The 26,932-nt window shown below is 30.1% G+C and overlaps 1 protein-coding gene across 1 annotated transcript in view; it reads right to left on the bottom strand.

Moving 5' to 3' along the window:
• Nucleotides 1-8,589: 8,589 nt before the first annotated feature.
• The window catches only part of SNTG1 (syntrophin gamma 1), a 576,561-nt gene continuing 558,218 nt past the window's right edge, over nt 8,590-26,932 (bottom strand). Inside the window, exon 18 of the mRNA XM_054595747.1 lies at nt 8,590-8,748. Within this exon, the coding sequence (XP_054451722.1) occupies nt 8,590-8,748 (159 nt within the window). The remainder of the gene's footprint in view (nt 8,749-26,932) is intronic.

The following is a 26,932-nucleotide window of genomic DNA, read 5'->3' as shown; positions in this document are numbered from 1 at the left end:
AAAAACTCATTTGATTTTTTCTGTAAGATGGCTCTAGTGGAGCTTAGCTGTCTTTAACTTAATTTGAAACTGTTTTGTAAGATTGTATTGTGATAGCTGTATATCAGAGTGAAATAAAAACAAAAAAATTATCAAATCGGTGAGTTTTTTTGTGTTGCCATTTTAATATTGAAGATGGAAGAAAATGCTTATCATTTTTGGCATATTATGCTTTGTCACTTCAAGAAAGGTAAAAATGCAACTGAAACACACACAGAAAGATTTGTGCAGTGTATGGGGAAGGTACTGTGACTGACTCAAAGTGTCAAAAGTGGTTTGCGAAGTTTTGTGCAGGAGATTTTCGCTGGGCAAGGCTCTGTAGATAAGTTGAAGGTAATAGCGATCAAATCAAGACATTAATTGAGAGCCATCAACATTATACCATGCAGTAGATAGCGAACACACTCAAAATATCCAAATCAATAAAGTTATTGGTGGAAATGAAAAATGTGTAATTTATTTTCCAGAAAAACTAAACAAACTTTTTTGCCAATCGAATACTTTCCAAAAAAAAAATTTAAACACTACTAACGCTGTACTTACTTTATCTGCTTTTGTAAATTACTAGAAGATTTATTATATTACTATCCATTTACAACATTTTTATGGAAAAGTATACAGTAAGTTACACATGATTATCATGCAGCAGTGTTTTAAAACATAACTATCATTAAGTGTTTTGTATAAAAGGAAAATTAATCTTATATAAGAGGAAAATAAAGTATTGCTGACAGAAGTGACTGTTACAACACAATCATTTTGTTCCACAAAATCATTTTATGGGAACCATTGTGAAGGAGATCTGCTAGTCTCATTACTATGTATTTAAAATCAATTATAAAAGTCAATTAAAAGTCAATATAACATATTCAAGGTTATTTGATTCTAACTCCTTGGTTTCAATGATCACATCCTTTTGATTAAAATTATAACTCAAGAAGAGAATACTTGAAGTAGTTTCTATTGTCTTGAATATTCTTTAAAAGCTAGTTGGTTACTACTAGATAGCAGAGATATTTATCCTTTCTACATGTCATTCTGATTATTTTTATCTTTCACAGTGTATTTCACAGAATTAGTAAATTGAGTTCCTATATCTCTATATGTTTTTCTTTATTTAACAAGGTCTTAATTTTGAAGGTTTTTCTCTTATACATGCTTTTGGGAAATATAGCTCTAAATAAAGAATTTAGTTATTCTCTGGAGATACATATTCTTTATTAGTTTTAAAATTGAAAATGTTGAAAATTTATTAACAAACAGTATATATTAGTAGAAGATGCTTTAAACACAATGATAATGCAGGATAAAAAACATTAGACCTAAAAAATTTTTTAAAAAAATACCAAAGAATACTAACTCGCTTTTTTTTCCAACTATTTTTTATATAATTAGCAGTTCCATATAAAAACAAACTCTCCATTAAGTATTTTCTTGAAAAATAAGCAGTTATGTCAAGATAATCACTAAATTAGTGTAATGTAGTCACTTTTTAATTGTCATGAACTTTAGTTTTGAACAAAATAATTACTTTTGGTTATTGTTTTATAGGTTATTTAACAATAGCACCTTTCATTAAGCATCTTCCATGTTCCAAGCATGGTTGATAGATGATGAATGTATAAAGGTAAATGAAATAGACATAGTCACTGCCTTCATAGAAATTAAAGTTTAATAAGAAAGATGGTAAATTAAACCATAGTAATAAAAGTGGCTAAATGCTATAAGTACATGGCAGACAGAATTAAACTTTTCTTATGGAAGATAAGGAAACAAAAGTCTCTTATAATAAGTATCACATAAGCTGTCATCTTAGGGACTGTTGTGTGTTGAAATATAGATAACCCAAAATTGTAATTTCTAGTACCTCAGACTAGAAGTTGGAAGAAAATGCTTATCATTTGGAAATAATGTCACTGCAAATATAATTAGTTAAGATGAGGTTATAATGGAGTATGGAAGACCCCTAAACCATTTTGACAGATGTCTTTACAAAAAAAATAAATAATTAAATAAGGTGACACACACACATGAGGAAATTTCAATTTTGCTGCCATGATCTAAGAAACCATTAGGCACTAGGAGAGAATCCTGAAACAAATCTTTTTTAGTTCTTTCGAAGGGAGCATGAACCTACTGACACCTTGAGCTCGTGTTTCTGCACTCCACTACTTTGGGCTAATTGATCTTCATTTTTTTTAAGTCATTTTGTTTGCAGTACTTTGTTATAGCAACCCTAGCAAACAAATGCAATAATGATAAGGAATTTCAAGTTGAAACACTTGAGAAGAAAAGGAGCTATTGCACACTGAGAATTGATTATTATTCTAGTTATAGTTAAATAGAGATACCACTACACTCCTGTTAGAACAACCAAAATCTGGAACACTGAGAACACTAAGTACTGGTTAGGATGTGGACCAACAAGGACTCACATACACTACTGGTGGGAATGCAATATTCTACAGCAACTTTGAAAGAAAGTTTGATAGATTCTTACAAAACTGAACATACTCTTATATGATCTGGAAATTACTTCCTTTGGTATTTATTAACATAAGTTAAAAACTTATATTCACATAGATGTAAACTCTTGCAACCCTTTGAATTCAAACACTTTTATTGTGATATTTTCTTTAAATGGAATATTCCCTTCATTCTCTCCATACTTGCTCATATAAGGAAAAGTACATGATTCATGCCTAGGAAACTCTGAAGCTGGTTAGAAATGCCTCTGATAGAAATTTGCAGGCTCAAGTGGACACAGGGTAAAAGTGGTTATACGATATTTGTGAACGTAATAACATTAATTAGAATTGTTATTCCCCTTGAAAGAGAACATAGACTTTATGAAGAAAAGTGATCCCCCTCAAAAAGGGGAATTATCTCAAAATATGACTTATTATTCACTTTAGTTTTATAAATGGAAAGCTATAGGTAGAGAAAACAGTCCAATAGTTGAAAGAGTTTGAGGTTACGAGTAGAGGCTTTCTACAAGGGGCACTAAGTAATATACTGGTTAGTCTTAACGGCTCCATATTTTGATTTTGGTGGTGATATGCAATCATATCTACTCATCAAAATTTGCAAGACTGTGTTCTGAAGACATTGACTTTCCATAATTAAAATTTACCTTAATTTATCTTAAAAATTAATAAAATAATATTTTTGAGGTTACAACCCATTTAGAATAAACACATAATTCCACTTTTGGCTTATGCAGTCAACTCTTAAACAACACAGATTTGAATCACACAGGTTCACTTCATATGCAAATATTTTTTCCATAAATACACAGTCAGCCCTCTTATCCCTGGGTTTGCATCCTCAGAGTCAAATAATCTGATAATGAAAAGAATATTTTCAATCTGCAATGGGAATCTGTGGATTCAGAGAGCTGACTCTATGCATTCTTCCATATTATTTTATATAAGGAACTTGAGCATCAGAGAATTTTGATATTCACAGGGGGCCATGGAACCAATCCTCTCACAGATACCAAAGAATGACTGTAATTAAGATTTTTAAGGAGTAAAAATTTATATGTATATTTTTGACAACACAGAGTTCGGTACTCCTCACCCTCACATTAGTCAAATGCCAATTGTATATAGTTAACTTTTAAAAGTCTACATTTTGCTATTCTTGTTCATATATACACCCAAAACACAGCTATCTATTTATTTTACATTGCCATTTTGAGGGAATATATTTGTAGAAACATTTAAATCTATGTACTTGTACATCAATTATTTTTTACCTCCATATAAACATAAACATATGTATTGAATAGCATTTATCTAAAATGTATAGTGCATATTTTTTTGTGGTTGTGAGATTTAATATAATATCTATTTGTTTTGTTTTGTGTCTTGTATTTTTTTCAAGTGCTTAAATTACCTATGATGAGCATGTATAATTTTTCCAATTTTTTCAAAACAAAAATCAAATATATCAAAAGTGAGAGAGATGTGCATTTGGTAACTGAACTAATTGGATATTAGAGTTGTTTTATTTATTTTATTTTTATTTTTATTTATTTTATTTTTTTATTGTTCAAATACATTTGTCTCCACCTTCCCGCCACCACTTTCCCCTTCCCACCTCCCCCACCTCCCTCCCTCAAGCCTTTCCCACTTTATTTTGTCCATGGGTCCTTCTTACTAGTTCCTTGACTTGACCCTTCCCTTCCCTTTCCCTGCACCCCCACTTCTTCCCTCTTGTCTCTGTTGGTTTCTGTTTCCTTTCAATGTTCCTGGTTATATTTTCCTTGCTTGTTCGTTTTGTTTGTTAGGTTCTACTTATAGGTGAGATCATATGGTATTTGTCAGAGTTGTTTTAAAATAATTTATGTAAGCAATCACTTTTGTGAAGCTGTAATTACCCAAAGACAATTTTGGTCATGTATGACATAAAGTGATGAGCTCTTCTAGTTACCAGTGACCAGATAACGATGCCTTATGAGATTACTCAATATAGATTAAGTTCATAATGGACCATGGTGAAGATATCAAAGTTGTCTTGCTTTCAATAGTTGTAACTTGGGTTGTTTTAATAATTTGTCAAATACCATCTTTCTATAATCTTTAAGGCCTTTTAGGGGTCATATATCTAATCTTCATAAACATTGAAGAATCAGAACACATCTTGTCCGAAAAGGTGTGCCCTGACAGCAGATAGCTTGCATCTGCTCCTGCTTAATGCAGGATCATGCTCTTAACATATGTAAAACTTACAAGCTAGCTACAAAAATGAAAACACAAATGTAGTAAAAAGTATGTTTTTATTTTCCAGTATGCTTCATTAAAAAAGATACAGTTTTATTAGTAGTACATTAATAACCTTAACAAAGTGACAAGTTTTTGTCACAGATATTAATTTATATTTTACAAACATTCACCAAAACAATTAAAAATGAAATAAATACATTTACATGTTATATTTCTGGTATTTCTCATTTTATTTTAATATTTATAAAATATATAATATTTATAATATTTTATTTATCTTTGAGAGAAACTTCAAGTGTGCAAATAAGTGAATTATGATTTTAAAATATTAAGGAATAAGAATAAATCATAAATAACAGTTTTAGAGGAATGAATAAAGGAATTATTTAAGGAGAATTCATGGTATAGCAGTATTGAGTGGCAAAATGTTTGTTATTAATATCAGAACATCTACACTTACCTTTAAAAGTAAAGCACAAGGTTGTCCTTGTGCATTTAAAGCTTCTCCACACTGCTGATTTCTAGCAGTAATTCTAAATAATTTTTAAATTAGTACTTTTTACAATAACAAATCAAAATTCTCTCAAAGCTAGCATTCCACGTAGACAAAAGTTTATGAATAAACTTTGCTGTAGATGAGGGAGATGACGATTTACAAACTAATGTTTTCTCTGCTTACATGGTTAATATGGGCTTGACATTTATTTTCAAGTGATTACTTTTCTACTTGTTAAATCACAGTTCTGTGATCAAAAGCTTTCACACTATCAGTTGGTATAAGCCTGGAAAATGAGCAAGAAATGATTAGTTATTATTCTCCTTTAAAATAATGCTGGATGATAAATGTTATAATACACATTACCTGTATATTACCTATTAAAGTAGATTTAAATAAATATTTTTTGCAATATAACAAATTGAAAATACCCCTGCTTTAATTTACTTCAGCTTAAATGAATTGTTATTTTTATCAGGCAAAATATGTTTATAGTAGTTAGCAAAATTCAAAATATTTGAATGCCTTTCTCTGACCTTAGTATGTGTTATACAATATTCTCCTTGAACTTGCACTATGCACCTATAATGAACCCTTAAAATGTGTGTATGTATATACAAATGTATGCAGATATACATATGTACATATATACACATAATGTACACACACAAATACCAAGGCACTGGAAGGGTTAACACAAAATTAAGCTTTCTTCTGTTAAAATGTGCTCTAGTATAAACTACATTTTAATATGAATAAATCTAAATGCTTCTAAATCTAAATTAGATGAGAAATAGAGATTAAGTATTTTTCATTCATGAGCTTTCTCATTCAGGTAATCCAAGTTATAACCAATGACAGTAGCTAATATTTGTACTGTAAAAGAAAATGCTAAGTACTACCTGCTAACTAAGGAAAATCAGAATAATATTTTTAATAAGTGGCTGCTCCACTAACTTAGTTATGTAGTAATTTAGGCCTTTTTTGTATGAGTAGTATCAAAAATAAATGTAGTATTATCATAAATTTTAATTCATTATAATTTATAACATAAATTTAAAGATATTAAGAATATGTATTTGAAATATTTTAATATAATCTGTTGTTAGCATTTTATTATATATACATATGTATATATATATAAATATATGTATATGTATGTGTGTGTTTGTGTTGCACAAGGAGATATAAACCCATACATATCTCATTGTGCACCTTTTTCTTCTTCATACACATAAGCACAGGCTAGAATATTTTTATGATGTGACAAAAAAGATATTTATACTAATTTCCTTTTGTATTTTTAAAATGAAATGCTTTTAAAATCTGACATTAATTTTTAATAATTATATTACAATTACATAAAGGTTTAAACATTTTTTTTCTTTTGGCTAACTTGCCCACCTTATATTTCCTGTAGAGTAGCTTATCAGAATGTAGACACACAGAGGTTACCACAAGGTGGGACTCATTGAGAGACACAACTCTAGTTAGTAGCAGAGACTGTATGATGAGCTGGCTGCCAACAGCTTCACAGCCTAGGGTTGATGCCTCCCTCTATTTTTTCTCCATTAAAAACAATAGTGGTTTAGCAAGGCCTATCTTCGGTGGGCTTCTTATTTTAGAATGACTTTTGTGTTTGATGGATACATATTAAAAAGGAATTGTACAGTATTACCCTAATTATGAATATGTAATTAGTTTTGTGGTCAAAATAAATTATATTAATTGTTGCATTTTTCCAATATTCTTTTAACATGTCCTAAGCCCAACTTAACACTTGCACATGTATAATTATGAACCTTTAAAAAAAGTGATTCAGAATTTAAATCAGATGCAAAGTAAATTGATAATCTATGATTATAGAAATAATTGGATGCTAATTTTTTAATTATAATGGTAGTGCCTTTTTACAGATTATTTTTCATTCTTGAGTGATATTTTTTCTCCTATTTACAAAATATATCAAATCACCTTATTAGATATTTGGCCATTTTCACAAGGAAATATCCAATTTTGTCTTAGTTAGGAACATGTTAACAAGACAGCATTTTTTCCTTTTTTTTTTTAATAGGCAGATGGTTGTTTAAAAGCAGATCTCAGTACAGCTATAGTGAGGGACAGAAAACGTTTTTCACATTATACAAAAAGTTATGTAATATTGGAATCTTGTATGTATACACCCTCAACAAATGCTTCCAAATTTCCAACCTTTTCACATCTGGAATTCCTTAAAAAACATACCTAAATTAACTCACATTGTTTGGAGTCATATAATAAATTTTTATGACATGGTAAGAGAAATTTTTAATTTTATCTTCATATCTCTATTTTATCATAAAATATTACTAACATGAAAAAATTTAACTAGTATAATAGATTTGAGATCACTTTCTAGAAACATTTTAATTCAGAATTAGCTAGGGTTAGGATTATAAAGAATTGTTTCTCACACCAGAGTTGTTGATATTATGCTTTTCTACAAAAATGTTGAAGTCAGTCACTGAAAATTTATGAAACTTTACTTTGAAAATAAATTTTATTAGGTAAAATATAAATCTTCTTAAATGAAGGACAGAACAATATGTTCATGAATGTTTCCTTCATTCATAATTAAATTAACATTGGCAGTGAACAAAAGAGTTAATATAATGATCCAAGGAAGAAATAGTTCATTTCACATTGTGTCTACCATAGGTCAATATTATTATCCTTTGCAATTTTTAGGAATGCTTTAGAATAAGATAAACAAAATAAGAGTGTCAGTGTCAAATCATGAAATGAGAATACAAGGAGAAATCTACATCAGCAAATTAAAGTGTTTTTGTTTTTTCTTTGATGAGATATTTTGCATGCTAGTGTCCTTGTTGCCGTATGGTTTTTGCCTCCCTTAGGCCACTCATAGTACAATTATAAGACATCATTAATTCACAATCTGACCCAACATGTATTTTGCATACAAAATAATCTAAAATACAGAAATAACCATTTAATTGGTATTTTTATTTATAGATAGCTTACAATTTGTATATTATTTACATAATTCAAATCATTCATTCTTTTTTCTTCAATTTTAATGAAAGCAGTAAACTGGTACAAATCAACCGAAAGAGATCAAGCTGTTCTGTTCATTCAGCATTATTCACAGATGTCTTCCAAAATAGAAATGCTTTTGAGATTTCCTTATGACCTTTTCTTCCTGCTGAAATTTTATTTTGACTTCACTGTTGATTTGATGATATTGTTTCTCCAAGGTCTAAAATGATGAATCTCTTTACTCTATTTATATAGTCATGGTAAGTGGCAATACAAAGCTCAGTTATGTCAAGTTGTGTACTTTACTTTGCTTGTAGCAGCAGAACTGCCGGCAGCAGAAGCAGTAGCCTGACTGCCTAAAAAGAGAGGGTCCAAACAAGCTACTTTGGCAGCAAAGAATGAATGAATACAGTGAAGAACAGCAAATAGATTAGAAAATTCCAGCTCCTAAAAAAAGAGAAATAGGTCAGAAAAAATGTTTTTCTTTAAAAATTTGATATGTAGGCAAGTAGAGCATAGCTAAACATTTTTCACATGCAATAAACTTGACTATAATAAACCACTTCTAATGTTTGGCAACTGTAGGAATTTTTGTTCAATATGTAAATTTTATATATATTGTAGATTTACTTCAAAATATGGTGATCTAAGAGCTTGAAGCTCTAGGCATCCTTATCATTCATGAAAGTCATTTCAATATTGATAAATGATGCATAAAAATATATTTGACCAGATTAAAATTTTATGCTTGATAAAGTATAACTAAAGTGAACCATAAGAGTAGTTTAAAAAGTATTTTTATTTCTTTGTACAAACTTCAAATGATAAATTTGGGTTGGAATGATTTTAGAAAACATTACTCATTACTCTCTATAATAAGTTGCTATTTGGCATAGAAAATTGAATATGAATTACTGAAAAAAGAGATATAAATGTTCATGACATTAGGAGCCTGGGGGTTCAGTTTCAAAAAATAATACATTTTATTAATTTTTAATTTAAATAATGTTAATTGATTTACTTGGTTGTTTAAAATTGTTGTACTTTATTTTTGTTAAAATCTTGAGGTAATGTTAAGATAGGTTTTAAAAGCTTATGAAAATCCATAAAAATATAAACCATAAAATTATTAATTCAAAGAGAATGGAGAGAAACCAAATATATATATGTTTAATGAAATATATATAATAAACTTATAAAGAAAACAAGAGAGTAACAAACCATATGAAATTGCCGATGAAGCTAATGCTATATAATTACATATTTTTAATAAAAGCTACAAAATTATAATTGATGTTCATATTATTGTAGTTTTGTAATTTATAAGATGTGGAAATGGAAAATAATACAAATGGAAAAAAAATCATTTAGGACATATTTTAACGTCTTCATGTACCAGGGAACTATTTAAATAAAATAATTCACTTTGCAAATATTTTTTCTGTCCATGCCATAAGAGTGCAATATAGCACAATGTAGATTTATAGTTCTGTACAACATAGATAAAAGTAGCCATACTGTCTCAACAATTCCCTTTAGAACCAGTATTTCATAGAGAGTTTCCTGTGGCAAATATTGACTTATCCTAGAAAAGAGGAAATAGTTAACAATTCTAATGTCCTAAAATGTTTCCATGTAAAAATTATTTTAGTTATTCCATCATTATTTCATAAGTTTTTTTTAACAATAACTACTTCAGTGGTACTATGATATGTTATTAGTTATCTAACAGGTTTTCTTCTGCCTTAACTATATTCATCTCTTCATTCTTTGTGCAGTCATCATATTAGATGCAGCTGCAGATTTTGTTGCTTCCTGTGTTAACTCATATTAAATCCACCAGAAATTAAAAAATGGGAAAGTCTTGGAAAATATGAGATGTGCCTGTGTACAATTAAATAAATAAAACAACAACAAAAAAACCCCACACAATTCATTCTTGGTAAAAGGAAGAATATTGTTGCAACTTACAACTAGCAAAAATATAACACATAACTTTTCTTAAAACTAATTCTGCCACACTCTTAATAAATTGGATATTATATTGTGGTTATTAAAAACCGAATATCTAAATATAAAAAATTTTTGAAAGGGTTAAAATTTTCAGTTATTCACACCTTGTCAACTATATACCAATTATGTAATGTAGGTTGGTACTTTAAAATTTTTACACCTTTTCTCAGGGGAGCGAGTGACGGGCAAACATATATATTTAAAAGGGAAAGCAGGAGGCAGATATGTGTTCAAGTTTGGACCTTGATTCCAAAGTCAACTCATTTTTCCTCAGTCTCAGTGATCACCTTTGACAATTATATCTACTTCTTGAGTTTCAGTTATTAATTCTATAGAACTAATGAACTTCTTTTATTCTTTATAAAATGCGTTTTAGAACTTCATATTTATCTACCTATTGAGCATCCACAAATGATTTATTCCTAGTTATATTTACATCTAATAAAGCTCTTCTGATCCTCATGAATCTCACTAAGCGTAAGTTCTTTGCAAATTTAATCATTCACTCGTCAATAAATATTTGTTAATGCTTACTATGCAGATAGTGATTTTCTTGGTGAAATAATATAATAGTGAGCAAAATAGACAAAAAAATACAGATGGTACCTACATTCTGGTGGCAGGGGGAAAATTATAGTAATTAATAGTGATTCAGTAGAGGTCAAAGAAATAACACAGGCCAGAATTGGTGGTTCCATATGGGACTTTTATGATTTTTACTGTGAGTGAGATGGAAAACTGCTGGCGTTCTTTAGCAGAGAAGTGACAAATATTGATGTTAAGCCTTAAAATGATAATTTGGGCTATACTGTTGAGAATGAGCATTTTGTGAATAAGATTTTAAAAAGGCAGAGGAGGTTTAAAGATTTTCAATGAGAAAAGATGTAGTATTTAAAGTTAAGTAAAGATGATTCCAAGATCTATGTTTGAGCAACTGGAAGGAGAGAGTTATCATTTACTACAAAAGAGGGATGGAGGGAAACACAAGTTTGGCATAAAAGAGCAAGAACTTGGTTTTGGATATGTTGCATTTGAGAGCAAATTAGAATTGCAAGGGATAAGTATATAGTTGTACAGGTTAGTGTAAATTTAAGGGAATATTAGGGATGGGAATAAAAATTTAGGATCTGTCAGCATGTAGATGATAAGTAAGTCTCTTAGTGAGAAGATCAAGGTATAGAGAGTATGTAGAGAAAAGAACAAAGAACTAATTCCTGGGATCCTACAGTATAAAAATGTAGAAAATAAGAAGGAACCAGGAGAGAAAAGGGAGCAGTAGTTGCGAAGGAAGTGAGGGAGAGAAAACAGGATGTTTTCCAGAATGACAACTGAAAATTGACCATTAAATTTAACAACATGTCATTTTTATTCTTTACAGGAACAATTTTTATGGAGAAGTGGTAGGAGAAGAATTCATAAGGAATGGGTTCATGAGTACTTGGGTGGAAAGAAATTACAAAATAAGTATATATAGAAGGCCTTAAGAAGTTATTTTTTTCTCCAAATTGAACAGAAAAAATTGGTCAATAGGTAAAGTCAATAATGTTTTTCCAACAATTAAAAAATTAAGGAATATATATATTTTTATATAATATATATAAATTAAGGATATAAAATATATTTATATATGTACATATCTATACCTATATATTTTTATATAATATATATCAATTAAGGAATATAAAATATATTTTATATATTTTATAAATATACATATTTATATCTATATATATATATCTAACAGATATTAACAGAACTAAAGGGAGAAATAAACAGCAACATAATACTAGCAGGAGACTTTAATACCATACTTACATCATTGGATAGATCACCAGATAGAAAAATCAGTAAGGGAAGATGATCATCAGATAACACATTAGAGCAGATGAAGTTGACAGAAAGTTCTATTTAACTGACAGAATGTACATTCTTTTAAGGAACGCATAAAACACTCTCCAGGATAGGTTACATGTAGGTCATTAAGGAACTCAATAAATTTTAAAATTTGAAGTCATATCAAGCAATATTTTTGGCCACACAATGGTATAAAAATAGAAGTCAATTACAAGAAGAAAATTGAAAAATTTAGGTCTGGCTAGGTGGCTCTGTTGGTTGGACATTGTGCTGTACACCAAAGTGTTGCAGGTTGGATCCTTGGTCAGGGCACATACCTAATTTGTGGGTTCTATCCTCATCCAGTGTGTGTACAAGAGGCAAACAGTCAATGTTTCTTTCTCATATATCAATGTTTCTCATCCTCCCTCTCTCCCTTCCTCTCTCTCTAAAAATCAATAAACATATCCTTGGGTGAAGATTAGAAAAAATAATTGCAAATACTTAGAGATTAAACAACATGCTACTAAACAGGCAATGGTTAATTAAACAATGAAAAGAGAAATAATAAAATGCACTGAGACAATGAAAATGCAAATGTAACATACTAAAACTTATGGGATGCATCAAAAGCTGTATTTTTCCTCTATGAACTTCTAAGTGTGAAATTCATGGAGATAAATGCCTACTTCAAGAAATGAGAAAAATCACAAGTAAGTATCAAAAGAAATTTACAGTTCAAGGAATGGGAAAAACAAATGAAGTCTTAAATTAGGACAATAGAGTAAATAAAAATGAGTGGAAGTAACTGAAATAGCAACAAGAAAAACAGTAGAAAAAATTAATGAAATCAAGAACTAGTTCATTAAAAAGACAAACAAAATCAACCTCTGGCTAACCTCACCAGAAAAATGGGAGAATCGTATAAATAAAATTAGAAATAAAAGAGAAGACATTTTAACTGATATCACAGATAGACAAAGGATCATAAGTGATTTCTGCTAATAATTATATTCAAACAAATAGGACAACCTAGAAGAGGGGGGTGATAAGAATAGTATAGGAAAAGGAGTAGCCTAAGAACTTATATGCATGACCCTTGGACATGAACTAAGGGGGGATGGCAGCAGGGAAGGGGGGTACCAGGTGGAGGGGGGCAAGGGAAAAAAATTGGGACAACTGTATCAGCATAACAAATAAAATATACTTAAGAAAACAAATGGGACAACCTAGAAGAAATGGATAATTTCCTAGACTAAAACCTTCCAACAAAGGATCATAAAAAAATATAAAATCTGAACAGACTAATTACTAGTAAGAGATTAAATCAGTAATAAAAATAAAACCTTCCAACAAGCTAAAATGCAGTACCAGCCAGAATAACTGTTAAATTCTAGGAAACAATAACAATAATTAAAACAAACTCTAATCAAACCCTGCCTAAAAATAGAGGAGAAGGACTACTTTTAAACTCATTTTACAAGACAAGTATGACCCTGATAATAAAACATTATCCTGATTCCTTGACAAAGATTCCACATGGAAAGAAAATTACAGACCAATATACCTGATAAACATAGATGCAAACATCTTCAACAAAATATTAGCAAATTGAATCCAACAAAACATTAAAAAGATCATACACATGATTATGTGAATTTATCCCAAGTATGTAAGCATAGTTGAACTTCCACAAATCAAATACTTGACATACATTAACAAAATGAAGGATAAAAATCATGATCATCTTAATATATGCATAAAAATATTTGACAAAACCTAACATTCATTTATTATTAAAATCTCTTAGCAGAGTGGGTATAGAGGGAATGTATATCATCATAATAAAGTCAATGTACAGCAAAGCCATAGATAATATACCCAACTGTGAAAAGTTGAAAACTTTTTCTCTAAAATCAGAGCACGTACAAGAAGCAGCCAATGAATGCATAAATAACAGAATCAGCAAATCTCTCTCTCTCTCTCTCTCCCTCTCATCATAGGCAGAAAGAAAGCTCTTGATATCAGTCTTGGCAGTGACTTGTTGGAGAGCAGATTTCAAAAACAGAGCAAAAACATACAAGTGTGACTATATCAAACTAAAAAGCTGTTGCACAGCAAAAGAAATGATCAACAAATGAAAAAGCAGACTGTTGAATGGGAGAAAATAATCACAAATCATATCTCTGATAAGGGGTTAGTATGTAAAAATGTGAAGACTTTATACTACTTAAAAGCAAAAAAAAAAATCCACTTAAGAAACGAACAGAGAAACTGAACAGACACTTTTGGCAAAAAAGAGATACAGATGGTCAACAGGTACAGGAAAAGATGCTCAACATCATTAATCATCAGGTATATGCAAATCCAAACCAAAATGATATAGCACCTCATGCTTGTTAGAATGGCTATTAAAAAAAGAAACAACAACAAGAACAAGTAACAAGGCAAGGATGTGGAGAGAATGGGACATTCGTTCAGTCCTGTTAGAAATGTAAATTGGCGCAGCTAGTCTGGAAAAAACTATAGGTATTCTCAAAAAATAAATGTAGTCCTGGCTGGGGGCTGGGTGCTCAGTTGGTTGGAGCTTCATCCCATGCACAAAAAGGTCACAGGTTTGATCCCTGGTCCAGATGTGTATGAGAGACAGCCAATGGATCTCTCTCTCTCTCTCTCTCTTTCCCCCTCTATCCCTCTTCTTCTCCCCTTCCTCTCTCTCTAAAATAAATAATAAAATATATCCTATAGTGAGAGTTAAAAGAATAAACTTTTATATAATATAATATTCCCACTTATGGTAGTTATCTGCAGAAAATAAAAACACTAATTTGAAAAGATATGCACCCCCATATTCAACAAAGTGTTGTTTACAATGGCCAAGAAATGGAAACAACTTAAGTGTCTATCAGTGGGTGAATGAATAATTAAAAGTTATATATATAAAATGATGGAATTCACCATGAAAAAGAATGAATTCTTGTCATTTGCAACATAATGGATGAAACTTGAGGTCGTGGTGCTAAGTAAAATAAGTCAGAAAAAGAAAGACAACGGAATATGATCTAGCTTATTTGTGGATTTTTTTAAAGCTTAAAAATATAGAGAACAGATTGGTGGTTGCCAAAATGGTTGCCAGAAAGTAGCAAAGACAGTAAATCCTAAAAATCCCCTTCAAAGGAAAAAGTTTTGATTGCACTGTGATGGATGTTACATGTACATTTTTGTGACCATTTCACAATAAATACAAATATGAAAGCATTATATTGTATACCTGAAACTAATGTCACACATATTTCTATTATACATCAATTTTTAAAAAGCTGTGTTAATAGCCTCATAAATTCAGAAAAAAAATCCACAGTTTTAATAAATACAAATATAAAGATTAATATAAAAATCTAGAATACTTCTTTGTTAATCTTTGCTTTTTGTTTCAAATGTTTAACCTATTTATTTTTATTTTTTATGCTTATTCTATTACAGTTGTCCCATTTTTTCCCTTTTTGCCCTTTACCTCCCTTCACCCAGCCCCCTCCCTTCACCCAGCCCACCTCTCACCCACAGTCAATCCCCTCTCCATTGTCCATGTCCATGAGTCATTCATACATGTTGACTATTCCTCTTCCTTCCATCATTCCCGATTCCCTCCTCCCCTCCTACAGTTACCAGTCTGTTCCACATTTTCATGTCTTTGGTTCTACTTTTCCTGTTAGTTTACTTTGGTCATTGAATTCCAGTTATAAGTGAGACATATGGTATTTGTCTTTCACCAACTGACTTATTTCACTTAGTATAATAGTTCCCAGTTCCATTTATGCTGTCTCAAAAATATACATAAAATAAAATTTATATCTATCATTTGCTATTTATTTACTATAGATCTCAGTCTTTTTTGTTCCTTTATTTCTCCATTACTGCTTTCTTTTATGTGTGTATATATTCAACACTATAAATACATATATATGTTTATCTTTTTATACTATATGCTTAGTTATTTTCTTATTCTGGAAATATAAGTAACATCTTCAAACAATCTTGTTAGATCAATACAAACTTAGTTTCAATAGTATTAAAAAATTGTTCAAATATACCTCTGTTCTTTCTTCCTCTTTTATATTATTGCCACACATTTTATATCTTTATAAATTTCAGGTCCAATGAACTTGTCTTATAAAATTGTTTTTTTAAACAGGAGATTACAAACAAAATGTACTTACTCTGCCAATTATATTTAATTATGTGGTTACTTTTAAGTGTTGTTAATTTTTTCATGTAGATTCAAGTTACTGTTCCTTTTTTAATTCTTAAGGACTCTAATATTTCTTGTAGTGCAGATCTACTGGTGAAAAATTATTTGGTTTTTATTGTTTAATCTAGCTATGTCTTAATTTCTCATTTGTTTTGGCTTGTTATGAGAAATTAACTGCTATCTTTATTAATAATCCCAATTATGAATCACATTCTTTTTCTTTACTGCTTTCATGATCTTTATTTTGGGGTTTTGAAGTTCAATTATGATATTTTATTTTTTTGTGTTTAGCTTACTTTGGAGTTCATTGAGTTGGGATGTGTAGGTTAATGCTTCTAATCAAATTTAATTTTTTTTCTTTTTATTGAAGATATTGGTGTGACACTGATTAACAAAATTATAGAGGCTTCAGGTGCACAGTTCTATAACCCATTATCTATATACTGGTTTCTGTGTTTACTACCTCAAGTCAAGTCTCCTTTCATCAACATATATCCCCCATTTTATTTCTTCAAGTATTCTTTTTGCCCTTTCTTTCTATGTTCTCCAAGGATTCCCATTAAGCATTCAATGGTGTACTCACTTGATGCTGTCATACAAGTTACTAAGAAACTAGTATTTTCCTTAGTTCCTACCGATTTTTATTCATTTTGTTTGTCTGTTTGTTTGTTTGTTTCTTAGGCTAGATATTCTCAAATTACTGTGATTGAAATGTATTGAAGTTTTCAAGTTCTCTCACTATTTCTTAAAAAAACTCAAATATGTTGTTTAATTCCTTCAGGGAATTTTCTTCAGTTATTGCACTTTTAAACTATAGAATTTTATTTCTCATTATTATTTCTATCACTTCATTGACGTTCTCCATGTCATGAGAACACTATATTTTGTTTTAATTATATGGGCATGTCTTTCTTCAGTATTTTAAAATATATGTATTGACATTTCAAAGTTTTTGTCCAATAAATTCAACACCTGAGTTTCCTCGGGAAAATTCCTTACTGACAGCTTATTTTATTACATAAAGACCATAATTTCCTAATTCTGTGAATGCCTCTCATAGTTTTTTTAAACTGGACATTTCAAATAATGTACTCTGAAAATTTGATTCTTATTCCTCTGAAGAGTTTGCTATTACTATAGTTCATTAATGTGGTATTTTTCTTTTTTTGTGTGATCTTCCCCGAATAATTCATAATTCTTTAAATCTTGTCTCTCCTAGCAGTGTTGCCAGTAAAGTGCTTGTTTAGCCTCCTGGCCACCTAATGATTTGACAGATATTTCCTTAAATGATTTGAAGCAATGTTTCTCAATTTTTCCATGGGGTTTTCTGTGTATTTTGTGACATTCCTTACATTCTTTCTAAGATTTTACTTCTTTCACAAGGTCATAAGATCAGGCAGAGATGAGAAATTAAGGTTTCTTTCCTCGTCATCATACAGTCTTGTTCTTCTAGGTTGTCTGAAATATACTGGAATTTTTTCAAAGCGACTTACTGATATCTTAATTCTCAGATTTTTTTTTTCCAGTTTCCCTACTTTTGTGTTTGTTGCAAGTAATATCACCAACCCAAGCACCTGGAATCTTAAACAACTGTTGTTGATTGTTCTCAATAAATATTTTGGGGTAGGATTTTACTAGTGACAAAGGTCTGAGTTATGTCAAGCACTGTAAATGGGCTTTATTTAAAATTGCCAGAGAGATAGACCAAATAATTCCAATTTTCTCAGGATAGAGCTTTTTGAGGTGCTTCAAGCTTAGTCTGCACTTTTCAGTTGTTTCTGTGCTGCTGATTTTCACAGTTATCATGTTTTCTAGGCAGCTTATTTTCAAAGTGATAATGAGCTATGGAGTGAGTGATAGAAATAGAACAAGTTAAAATTCAACAAAGCTCCCCAATCATTACCAAAATTCACTTGTTTGTTCTGTTTCTAATAAAAACTGTGCAGTTATTACAAATATATGCATAAATTTAAGAATTCTAGGTAGGTAAATTTTGATAATTTGACTGTTTTCATTTATTTTCTAGAATAGTGCCATTTTAGAAGATATTTTTGTGTCATCTGGAAGTCCAACTAATATTTAAATTTGATTTATTGAACTGTCTTAGAGTAAAATGAATTTCAAAATTTATGTGGACAATAAATATCAATTTATTTGCATTGCAATGTTTATTAGCACATATTAAATTCCAACCTATTTTTGGGGTCCTTTTATTTTACACACTTTATCTACATTATGGGTCCCCATTAATAACAGCCTGTACCTCTTTGTGGTTTGGGTTATTGGTTCATTATATTTATCTATACCCTGACTGCCACTATAGGGCTTGGTGAAAATAGAAACTGTTTTCCAATCCATATTAAACTGTTTGCTTTTAAATCTCAGATACTTTTAAAAATCTTGATGTAATATAATCTTATTTAATAATACTTGTTTAATTCCTTCAAGTTAATTTTAAAAAATAAGAGACTGATATATGTAAATATCATTTATCTAATATTAAGTTCTTTAGTAAATTGACATGTGTCAATAATGTCTTAATACCTAGGACCATAAATTTGAAGGAGATATAGCTGTTGCAATAAGAAAGCTCGAGTCATTTTTTAAAACTAATTTAAACAGTTAATTTTAATACAAATGCAAAAGACTAGGTACTATATTTACAGCCTGAAAACAATTTTATGGTACTTGTTTTCATCATCGAATAATTTATTAGATTGAAATCCAATTATTTTTCTTATTTTAAAATGCTTTCATGAATGTTGTAATTTTTTAAATTTATTTTTCCATTATAGTTGACATACAATATTATATTAGTTTCAGGTATACAAAATGTGATTAGACATTTCTGTTCTTTATGTAAGATTGTCCTATATCTAGGATGCATCTGGCTACAAATATTGTTATTACGATATTATTGACTGTATTACCTATACTGTACTTGCCATCCTTGTGACCATTTTTATATTTGACAATTTTTACTTTTTCATCCAACCATACTCTTCTCCCATCTGGTAAACCATCACTTTTATTATTGTAATTTTGCTACTATTTCTTTAATATGAGAAGATAACACATTACCAGTTTACTATACTCTGTATATTAAGTTATTTACATCCTTGGAAAATGCTTTCAAGTGCATCTTTGTGCTTAAAATTCTGAATTTAAAGATATTTTTACTTATATAAATTAAATTAAAATGTAATTACCTTTTTTTCTATAGGTAAATGATATCTTTAGGCAAAAAAGAAAAAATCATTATACTACGAAATAGTTTCTCTTGACAAGCTACTTATTTTGGAGATAGTAAATATTATTGTTTTACTTAAAAGTTGCTATTTTAAGTTTTATAGTTTACATTAAAATTATCTTTTGGACATAACATAAGAATGTTTTGGAGTCCTAAAACATATGTGTAAATAAACTGTAACATCCCTACCAAGAATAAAAGGAGACTTGAAAAATACATTATGGATAAAAGAAAAAAAAATCAGAGAAAGAAAGTGGTTCAGTACCTCAGTGATTCCCAGGAGGTTAGAAATTCTATTAAAGGTAAAGGCATATGCTTTACTATGTATTCTCCTTTACTACATATTCCTTTTCTTAACCCAGTCAATAGTTCAAAATAAAATCTCAGATAAAACAAGCAATATGTAAATTACACATATGTAATTGACTTTGATTTTCCCTTGATTTATTCCCAGCTGCTTCAATTCTGTTTACATATGAAGCAGAACCTGAATTTTTAATTAGGTGCCCTCTCCTCATTTTTCTTCTCAATAATCTAAAGAGCTGGTGCTCTGGACAAATTATAGTGTAAGGAAAATGATCTTGCAATTTTCTAATACTTTTGGTCCCAGATGCCAAAAAGTCTCAGAAATTGTGAAAAGCAGGACAGATAAAAAGCAGAGCCTTCTATTTTGATGCAGAGATACATCCTTCATCCCAAAGAGACCTCAAGTGCCAAAAAGGAATTTATTTACTTTAACCAAACACATCATGAATTCTTCAGTGGGGATCTTTGGCAGACACTGGCTGTGCATACAAAAGTTGTGTTATATATTCAATCCTTACCTTCAAATCACAGAATGTTCTATCCCTAAAGCAATCTTTTAAAGTGGGCATTTTATCCACAATTTATAATGAGAAAATGAAGATATATGACGATTAGCTAGAAAGTGCCATTATTAAAAGTCAATCCTCAATTTCTTACTTGAGTCTTAAATGAAAAAGTTCTTTCACGGCAGCATGGAGTCTGTGAGACTTTGGACTGGAACAGAACAAGGTTTTGGGGAAGAAGCCTGCAATGAGGAAATCTATTTCAAAATATTTCCAAACTCCGCACTACTCCACTGAGTAAAAAAGCGATTTTTCTTTTCCTTCTATTATTGAACTGCACAACGAGTTACCACTTCACACCATCAAAATGGCCATCGTTAACAAATCAACAAACAGCAAGTGCTGGCAAGGTTGTGGAGAAAAGGGAACACTAATCCACTGTTGGTGGGAATGCAGACTGGTGAAGCCACTGTGGAAAACAGTGTGGAATTTTCTCAAAAAAACTAAAGATGGAACTGCATTTCAATCCAGCAATCCCGGTGCTGGGATTATACCCTAAGAATCTTAAATCACCAGTTCAAAAGAACCTATGCATCACAGTGTTCGTAGCAGAATAATTTACAATAGCAAAGTGCTAGAAACAGCTGAAATGTTATCAGTAAGTGAGTGGATCAAAAAACTATGGTACATTTACAACTGGAATACTACACAGAGGAAAATAAAGAAGGAACTCCTACCCTTCACAACAGCATGGATGGAACTGGAGAGTATTATGCTAAGTGAAATAAGCCAGTAAGTGAAAGAGAAGTACCATATGATCTCACCTGTAAGTGGAATCTAATCAACAAAACAAACAAATGAGCAAAATAGAACCAGAGACTTGGAAATAAAAACAAACTGACAGTGACCCGGGGGCTCAGGGGAGGGGGATACCAAGGAAAAGAAGAGGAAGGGGCAAGCCAAGGAACAGGAGTAGAGGGCTCATGGACATGGACAATGGGGGGAATTGACTGTGGGAGTGGGGGTGGGGCTGGGGAGGGGAGAGCAATGGGGAAAATGTCATGACAACTATAACTGAACAACAATGTAAAAGTGCACTATTTTGCCTTCCAGATTTCAAATCCAGTATTTTAAGATTCAGATACTGTTAGTTTAGGATATATATTTCTTATTAACCTAGGAAATTTAGTTATGGACAACTATGAAAATATATTAGTATTCTTTGAGGTACTAGTGTCTACATTAATAATATATATAAACCACTTTTTAAAAGTTTAAAATAGCAATAAAATAAGCTTATATTGTAAACAGACAAGTAAGAATAGCGATCGGGACATCAGTTGAACATCATTATCCTGTTCTAGGAAAGTTTTGAAAAGTTTAATGAGGCTTTGGAAAACAGAAGGAAAACTTATTAAACTCTGAATAAAGAAGTGAGAATTTGAGCTTCTGCTTTCAGAGAAAAAAGTATAACAGATTTGTGTCATGACAATGTTCTTATGTAGCCTGATAAAAGCAACAACAATGAAGCAAATTTTCCTCTCTCACGTAAATACACATGACTTTTTTTCAGTATTTCTGAAACTTCTTCACAAACAAAAAGTTAAATAAAAATTATAACTTTCAATCTTGCTGTACATTTGGCAACTCAAGCAATCATGTTCCCCCCAGCCCAAATTTTTTGTTAATTAAACTCTGGTATAATGTATTTACCTAGTAAGTGGGAATGTACATTTATATTATTAAGTTAAGGTACGTTTTCTTACAAATACTTATAAATATGTGGCAATATATGAATCCACTCTGGAAATTATTGTATCACTTTTTAAATTATTTTAAAAACAAAAGGAGCATTGTAACACCTTCTTTATGTGACTATTTTTTCTGACCCATATTTCAAATGTTAGCTTATTTTTTATTTTTATACACTTGTTTGATATCTTTGACATGAAAAATTATATATATTTAAAGTGTATGAATGATGTTTTGATATATGTGAAGAGTACAAGCAAGCTAATATATTTTCAGCTCTACATAGTTATGATTATTTGTGTGAAAATTTCATTAAAATATATTGTCTATGCAAAATTCAAGTCTACAATACAGTATTATTATCATCATCACATTTTATATTATATCTCTATTCATTTTGTATAACTGAAGCTTTGTACCCCTTGACAAACACCACTCCATTTCTGACTCCCCAAGACCCTGGCAAGCATTAGTCTATGTTGCATCTGCATTTGAGTTTGACTATTTTAAATGTCACATATAATTGAGATCATGCAATATTCCACTTTCTGTATCTTGTTATTTCACTTAGAATAATGACCTCCAGGTTCATCCATGTCACAAATGGCAGAATGTTTTTTATTAAGGTTGAGTAATATTCCAATGTGTATGTGCCTAATTTTATATATGTGTATAAAATATATAATTATATATAATTTTATATATATAGCCAAATTTTATATATATATATTCTTCCCAGAAAGTACCCAGACATGTAATATGAAAAATGGAGACATTTATTGAAGATACAAGATACAAGGAACATTGTTCATAAAACAATGATGCCTCAGTCCCCTTCAAAGTAGGCATCTTGGGACCTCACACAGTTCTATTCACCATGAGCTGCCATGTCATATTTCTCTGAGTCTCATCAATGGTCTGAAATCTCTTCCTTTTCAGAGGTGATTTTAATTTTGGGAAAGGCCAGAAGTCACAGGGCTCCAAATCTAGGCCATAGCGGGGTTGAGTCACCTGGGTGATTTTTTGTGTCACCAAAAAACTCTGAATGAGTTTTTATTTATTTATTTTTCTATTTTGTATGTGTGGATGGAAGATTTTTAGTTAGATATAACCTCACTTCCCTTTTGTCTATTGTGGTTTTTGATGCTTATATTTTTGGTGACATATCCAAAAAATTATTGCCAAGGTCATAGCCAAGAAAGTTATTTTTTACTTTTCCCTTCTTGGAAATTTATGGATTCATTTTTTTACATTTAATATAATCCATTTTGTGTCTATTTTTATGTATGGTGTGAGATTGTGGTCCAATTTCATTCTGTTGCATGGAAATAACAAGTTTTTCCCTTCTGTTGTAAAGACTGTTCTTTCTTTGTGTTTTATCAGAATATTTGTCCACAGTCAAAGGACCATAATGCATGAGTTTATTTCTATAGTCTCTATCTTGTTCTATTAGTCTATATGTATATTTTTATGCCAGCATCATACTGTTTGGATTACTGTAGTTTTGTGATAAAATTAGAAATTAGAAAGTGTGATGCTTCCTGGTTTATCCTTCATGCTCAGCATTACTTTGACTATTTGGAGTATATCGTGGTTCCATATGAAATTAGTTTTTGTTTAATTTCTGTAAAGATATCATTGTAATTTTTATAGGTATTGCAGGTTGTTTTGGGTAATATACATATTTTAATAATATTAATTTTTCTATCTCATATAAATTGCTATTGTTCCATTTATATGTCTTAAAATTTGCTTCATCAATGTTTTGTGTCATTATACAAGATTCTTTTTTTACTTTTTAATGTAAATTTCTAATTATTTATATTTTTTCATAAATGGGATTTTCTTAATTTCCTCAGGTAGTTCAATTTTATGTCAATTTTATACCCACAACATTACTTAATTTATTAGTTCTAAGGATATTTGTATTCTTTATAATATTCTATGTATATGATCATATCATCTGGAGACAGAAATAATTTTTACTCTTTCCTTCCAATTTGCAAGTCTTTTATTTCCTTTTCTTACCTAATTGCTCTGGCTACCATTTCCAGTACTGTGTTGAATGGGAATGTCATGAGAAAGAATCCTGGCCTTGTTCCAGAATTTAGAAAAAATGCTTTTAATTTTTCCATATTGATTATGATGGTACCTGAAGGTTTTTAAATATAACCTTATTGTATTGTTATCTCCCTTCTGAACCTATTTTGTTGAATTTTTATCATAAAATATAGTTAATTTGTCAAATGCTTTTCTACATCTGAAATAATCATTTGCTTTTTAATCTATTATTCTGTCAATGTGTTATACTATATTATTTGATTTTTTAAAAATATTGAACTACCCTTGCATCCCAAACAAAAATCTCACTTAGATTGGTATATTATCCTTTTAATGTGCTGTTGAGTTTGATTTTCTAGTATTTCACTAAGGATTTTTACATCAATGATTATCAAGATATTGACCTATGGTTGTCTTTTCTCATGCTGTCTTTGGCTTTGGAATCAGGGTGATTGAGGTCTCATAAAATCATTTTGGGAGTTTTTCCTCTACCATTTTTAATGAGAGTTTAAAGAGGGTTGATATGCTTGCTTGAATATGAGAGTGTGACCATTTTGATTCTAAGCTTTTCTTTGTTGGAAGGTTTTTGATTAGTGATTCAGCTCTTTGTTTATTAGATTTATTCAGACTTTCTATTTCTTCTTGATTTAGTCTCTATAGTTTTTATATCTCTAGTAAATTATTCTCTGTTTTCTAGGTTATCCAATTTATTGGTATATAATTGTCCTTAGTAGCCCTGTATGATCTTTTATTGTTTTATTTTTGTGTTATCCATTATATTTGTATCTACCAAATAGAATATTTTGTTTTCTACATAAATATGTAAAAATATTTTAAGTCTGTCTAAAACTATCCCATAGTTAATAAGTACATTTTAAATACTCAAATATTTTTTCATAATTTGTCCTGTGTAAATTTTACAGTTAAATGGCAATTGATATTCTTAAGTGATATAAAACAACCATAAAACTATTTTTGATAACTATCTCCAAATCAGCAATAAGCAATGTAAAATGTAATGGGCATCATAAACTAGCTAGTAGAATCTTGAAATACCAGGAGACACTACCATACTATCAATATTTTTAAATATCATTTATAGGTTATCCATTTGCTTACCTCTGTAAAGTGGGATCAAAGTAATGAATGCAAATTTTGATTTTGATAAATACCATTTAATATTTTTAGAATAAAAATTTTTTTGATGATAACTAATGGAATGAGAAAGGTAGAGAGAAACAAATTCTTGTAATGCAAGCAGTAACTTTTATCTGAACAAATTTTTCTGGGATTACTCTCTCATTAAATAGAAACTATTAAATTTAAAATTGAGGATATAAATGTTTAAAAGTTAACTTATGTTATTTTCAAATAATGTAAATTCCTCTAGTACTTTTTATTTATGTAAAATTTGTTATTTTATCATGTCAGGCTTGCAGGAAAAAATAAAGTAGATCCAAGGAATTACAGTGTAGGAAGTTTATTATTCCACAAAATATATCCATATAACTAGGTCTCTACATCTAAAGAATTCTTCCAAGAGTTTTCTGTTATAATAAGAGCCAGGTTCATAATAATTTTTATTGTCAAATTCTTGTTGTATTTTAGTCACTATTCCATTGGCCTTATATAAGGTGAGAAAATACTAGACTATGACAATTATTTTTTATGTATAAGCGGCATTCATATTGCATCCTATAAAATAATTATAGTTCTACATTTGGGGTGATGGAGTAGATGTATGTTTCCCTATTTCTCTCACTAAGTATAATCTAAAGTTCTGGTTATCATTTGCAAAACAAACAAATGGACCCTTGAAAGAAGGTGAGAAGAAGGCACATTGGCTAGGGATTTAGAGACCTCAGGACCCAAGGAACAACATCACAGTTATTTTTCTGGTCTTTTCTGTTTGCAACATATATCTCAAATAAGATAGTGGAGACTCTGGGCAACTGGACATACCAGTTAGTCCAGTAAGAAAAAAAAGCAAAAACAAACAAACACACATACCAAGAAAAAAAAAAAGAACAAACGAGGAGACATGTACTCTCTTTAGCCATTTGACTGGAAAACAGGCAATATAGCCAGGAAGAGCACTTGTATACATTAATTGGTCTACTTTAGTCAAATACTACAGAAAAAAAATTGCAGTCCCACACCTGCTTCCAGCAGAAAAAAGCCAAATGAAAAGCCTAGACTTCTACTCTTGTCAAGCTGTAATAATCATTTTTTTTAAAATAAGGATATTATTTTATCCTTATAAACAACTTCACAAATACCTTTACATCCATGTAGTTTTACATTTGTTTCTGATGCCCTAGTAACTAACTGCATTTATCTTCCAGAAGTCTTTTTGCTAACGTGCCTTAAAACAATTATTTCTATAGTATTTTATTTCTGTTGATGAAAAGTGTAAATTAAATCAAAATTTTAAAAAAATAAGGAAAAAGAAATAATTAGATAAACAATTCAGCATGGAGTTACACACAATAAACTCTAAATATTTCTTTGGCTCTTCTAATATGCACTCATAGGTGGGTTTTTATAATCTATTAAGATTATGACTACTTAGTAAATTTTGAAAAAGAAAGATTAAGAGGAGTGACTAAATAATAATACCAAAAAATATTAATTAAAGCAGAGACAGTTATTACTTGTCTGCTT

This window comes from Pteronotus mesoamericanus, unplaced genomic scaffold (assembly GCF_021234165.1).
Source record: "Pteronotus mesoamericanus isolate MK-2021 breed Mesoamerican mustached bat unplaced genomic scaffold, CSHL_Meso_final scaffold_54, whole genome shotgun sequence".
NCBI lineage: Eukaryota > Metazoa > Chordata > Mammalia > Chiroptera > Mormoopidae > Pteronotus > Pteronotus mesoamericanus.
This window is presented reverse-complemented; position numbering and strand designations above follow the sequence as displayed.